Below are 2,252 nucleotides of genomic sequence, written 5' to 3'. Positions count from 1 at the left end.
CTTTCTGTTTGTTACTCTGTTCAAGATTCAAACTTCAGGGAGTGAGTGTCCAGTAGGCTTTAGATCACAAGCTTAGTCCTTTTATCAGTGGGAGCGAGGGTCCTGATTAGGATTCCACCATATGGAACCCTGAAGGAAAGAGGTAAACGTCCCACAAAAACCAAGGTACTGGTAAGGAGAAATGGACCCTGGGGAACCAAACTCCCATGAATGTCCATCAAATGAAAATTAGCCTGTATCTTCAGATTTCATTCATATGACCATATATCTTGCTATTTAATTTCTTCCCACATCTTAATTAGCTGTCTTTTGTTGGCTTTGTACCTCAGAATCTGTTTTCAGTGGAATCTAATGAATCTGAAGTCAAGAACCAACGACTCCACTCACCTAGCTATATAATCCTGGACAAATCACTTAGTTTTTCTTTTCTTTTCTTTTTTTTTTTTACTGTTGACCCAAACACTTTAATTTTACAACTTTCATGTACAATATGATGTCCATAAACGGTTGGAATTCTCACCTGGCTCCTGTTTGCAGAGAGCTCAGTCTTCATCATCAGGGAGGATACCCAGTTCTTCATCTGGATATGCAAAGTGAAGGATCTGGGAAGGATCTGGATATGCAAAGTGACCCAGCACAGCATCTGAGTCATGCCAAAAACGCCAGAGAATCCAGAACCACATGGTCCCACTGAATATCTCGGCCTGGATCACCTGGGACTTGGTGAGCTGGGGAAACTGTCTATACCGCGGCTCGATATGCACACCACCACCGGCATGACGAACTCCACTGCCTCCAGCCTCCCGCGAGCCAGGGCCTCTGAACAACCCGCCTCCAGAGCGAAGGAAAGGCGCCAGGCGCGTCAGAGCCGACATGCCAGCCCGCATCCCGAGAGCACTGTTCAGGCCGCACCGCCTCTACGTCACTTCCCCTCACTTAGTTTTTCTAAGCCTCAATTTCGTAATCTATCATAATTTTTTGGATAATTTAATGGGGTAATATATGTAAGACTCATAGAAAATATTTAATAAATAATGTATTGTGTTAATACTATGGTTATAGTTGTATAAATTGCTATTATTATCATTAACAATTGACTAATTCATATTGACCTGTTATTCTCCACCTCAACCTAAACAGGACTTCTAAATTAATCCTCTGATATCAGCAACCCTCAACAATGGGAAGAGAGAATCTCAATAACCTTTCCCCAAACATACAAACCTCATCCCCAGTGAATAATAAGCCAAATCAGCCCCTGACTGGTTTAAAAGTCAAGGCATCCTTTAGGGACTTTTAGTCCCCTTCAAGAAATCAAACAATTGAATACAGTCAAAGCAATTGTGGATAAACCACCCAGTTACCTGTTTAAAGGACCCTTAATGAATATTTATTCCTAAGATAAGGGAAGGAAGCAGAAAATTAATGTTTGTACTTGAAATATCCATTGACACATTATAGTGTTGTTCACATTTTGTTTGTCATAAGCACAGGAAACATGCAAGACTAATTCTAAATATCAATGGAAAAATGCAATTAAAATTGTCCAATTGAAAAAACAGGTGGACTTTTCTAAAGTGCACATGAAATGGAACATTTCCTAGACGAGATCATATGTTAGCCACAAAACATCACTCCATAGAATCAAGAATACCTTTTGACCATAAGGATATGAATCTAGAATCAATACCAGGAGAAAACTGGAAAATCACAAATATGTGGAAATTAAACACTGTTATCTTTAATAACAAAAAGATCAAAGAATAAATCAAAGGGAAAATGAAAAAATATCTTGATATAAAACACAAGGGAGACATAACGTACTAAAACTTATAGGATGCAGCAAAAGCAGTTTCAAGAGGAAATCTTACAGCTATAAACACGTAAACTAAGAGAAAAGAAAGATCTCAAAGAAACAACCTACCATTATGCCACAAGGGATTAGAAAAAGAACAAGCTAACAAATTTAGCAGAAGGAAAGAAATAATAAGGATGAGAGCAGAAATAAATAGAGAATAGGAAAGCAATAGAAAAGATAAACAAAACTAAGAGTTGGTCCTTTGAAAAGATAAACAACATTGAAAAACCTTTAACTAAACTAAGAGAAAAAAGACTAAGATGAATAAAATTATAAATGACATAGAAGACATTATAAATAACACCACATAAATACAAAGGATCATAAGAGACTACTAGGAAAAATCATATGCCTACAAATTGGACAACCTAAAAATACTTGGATAAATACTTGG

At 37.4% G+C, this 2,252-nt stretch overlaps 1 protein-coding gene across 1 annotated transcript; it reads right to left on the bottom strand.

The window, feature by feature from the left end:
* Window positions 1–420: 420 nt before the first annotated feature.
* LOC132015204 (NADH dehydrogenase [ubiquinone] 1 beta subcomplex subunit 2, mitochondrial-like) lies at window positions 421–924 on the bottom strand. Its single transcript, XM_059395820.1, has one exon. It carries the CDS (start codon window positions 885–887, stop codon window positions 543–545), a length of 345 nt encoding a protein of 114 aa, XP_059251803.1. The 5' UTR covers window positions 888–924; the 3' UTR covers window positions 421–542.
* Between the last annotated feature and the right edge of the window lie 1,328 nt (window positions 925–2,252).

This window comes from Mustela nigripes, chromosome 4 (assembly GCF_022355385.1).
Source record: "Mustela nigripes isolate SB6536 chromosome 4, MUSNIG.SB6536, whole genome shotgun sequence".
Taxonomy (NCBI): Eukaryota; Metazoa; Chordata; class Mammalia; order Carnivora; family Mustelidae; genus Mustela; species Mustela nigripes.
The sequence above is the reverse complement of the archived record's forward strand: the minus strand, read 5'-3'. Positions and strand labels throughout refer to the sequence as shown.

Coding starts and splice junctions, on each gene's coding strand:
- LOC132015204 (XM_059395820.1), bottom strand. CDS start 887: ATGCGGGCTGGCATGTCGGCTCTGACGCGCCTGGCGCCTTTCCTTCGC.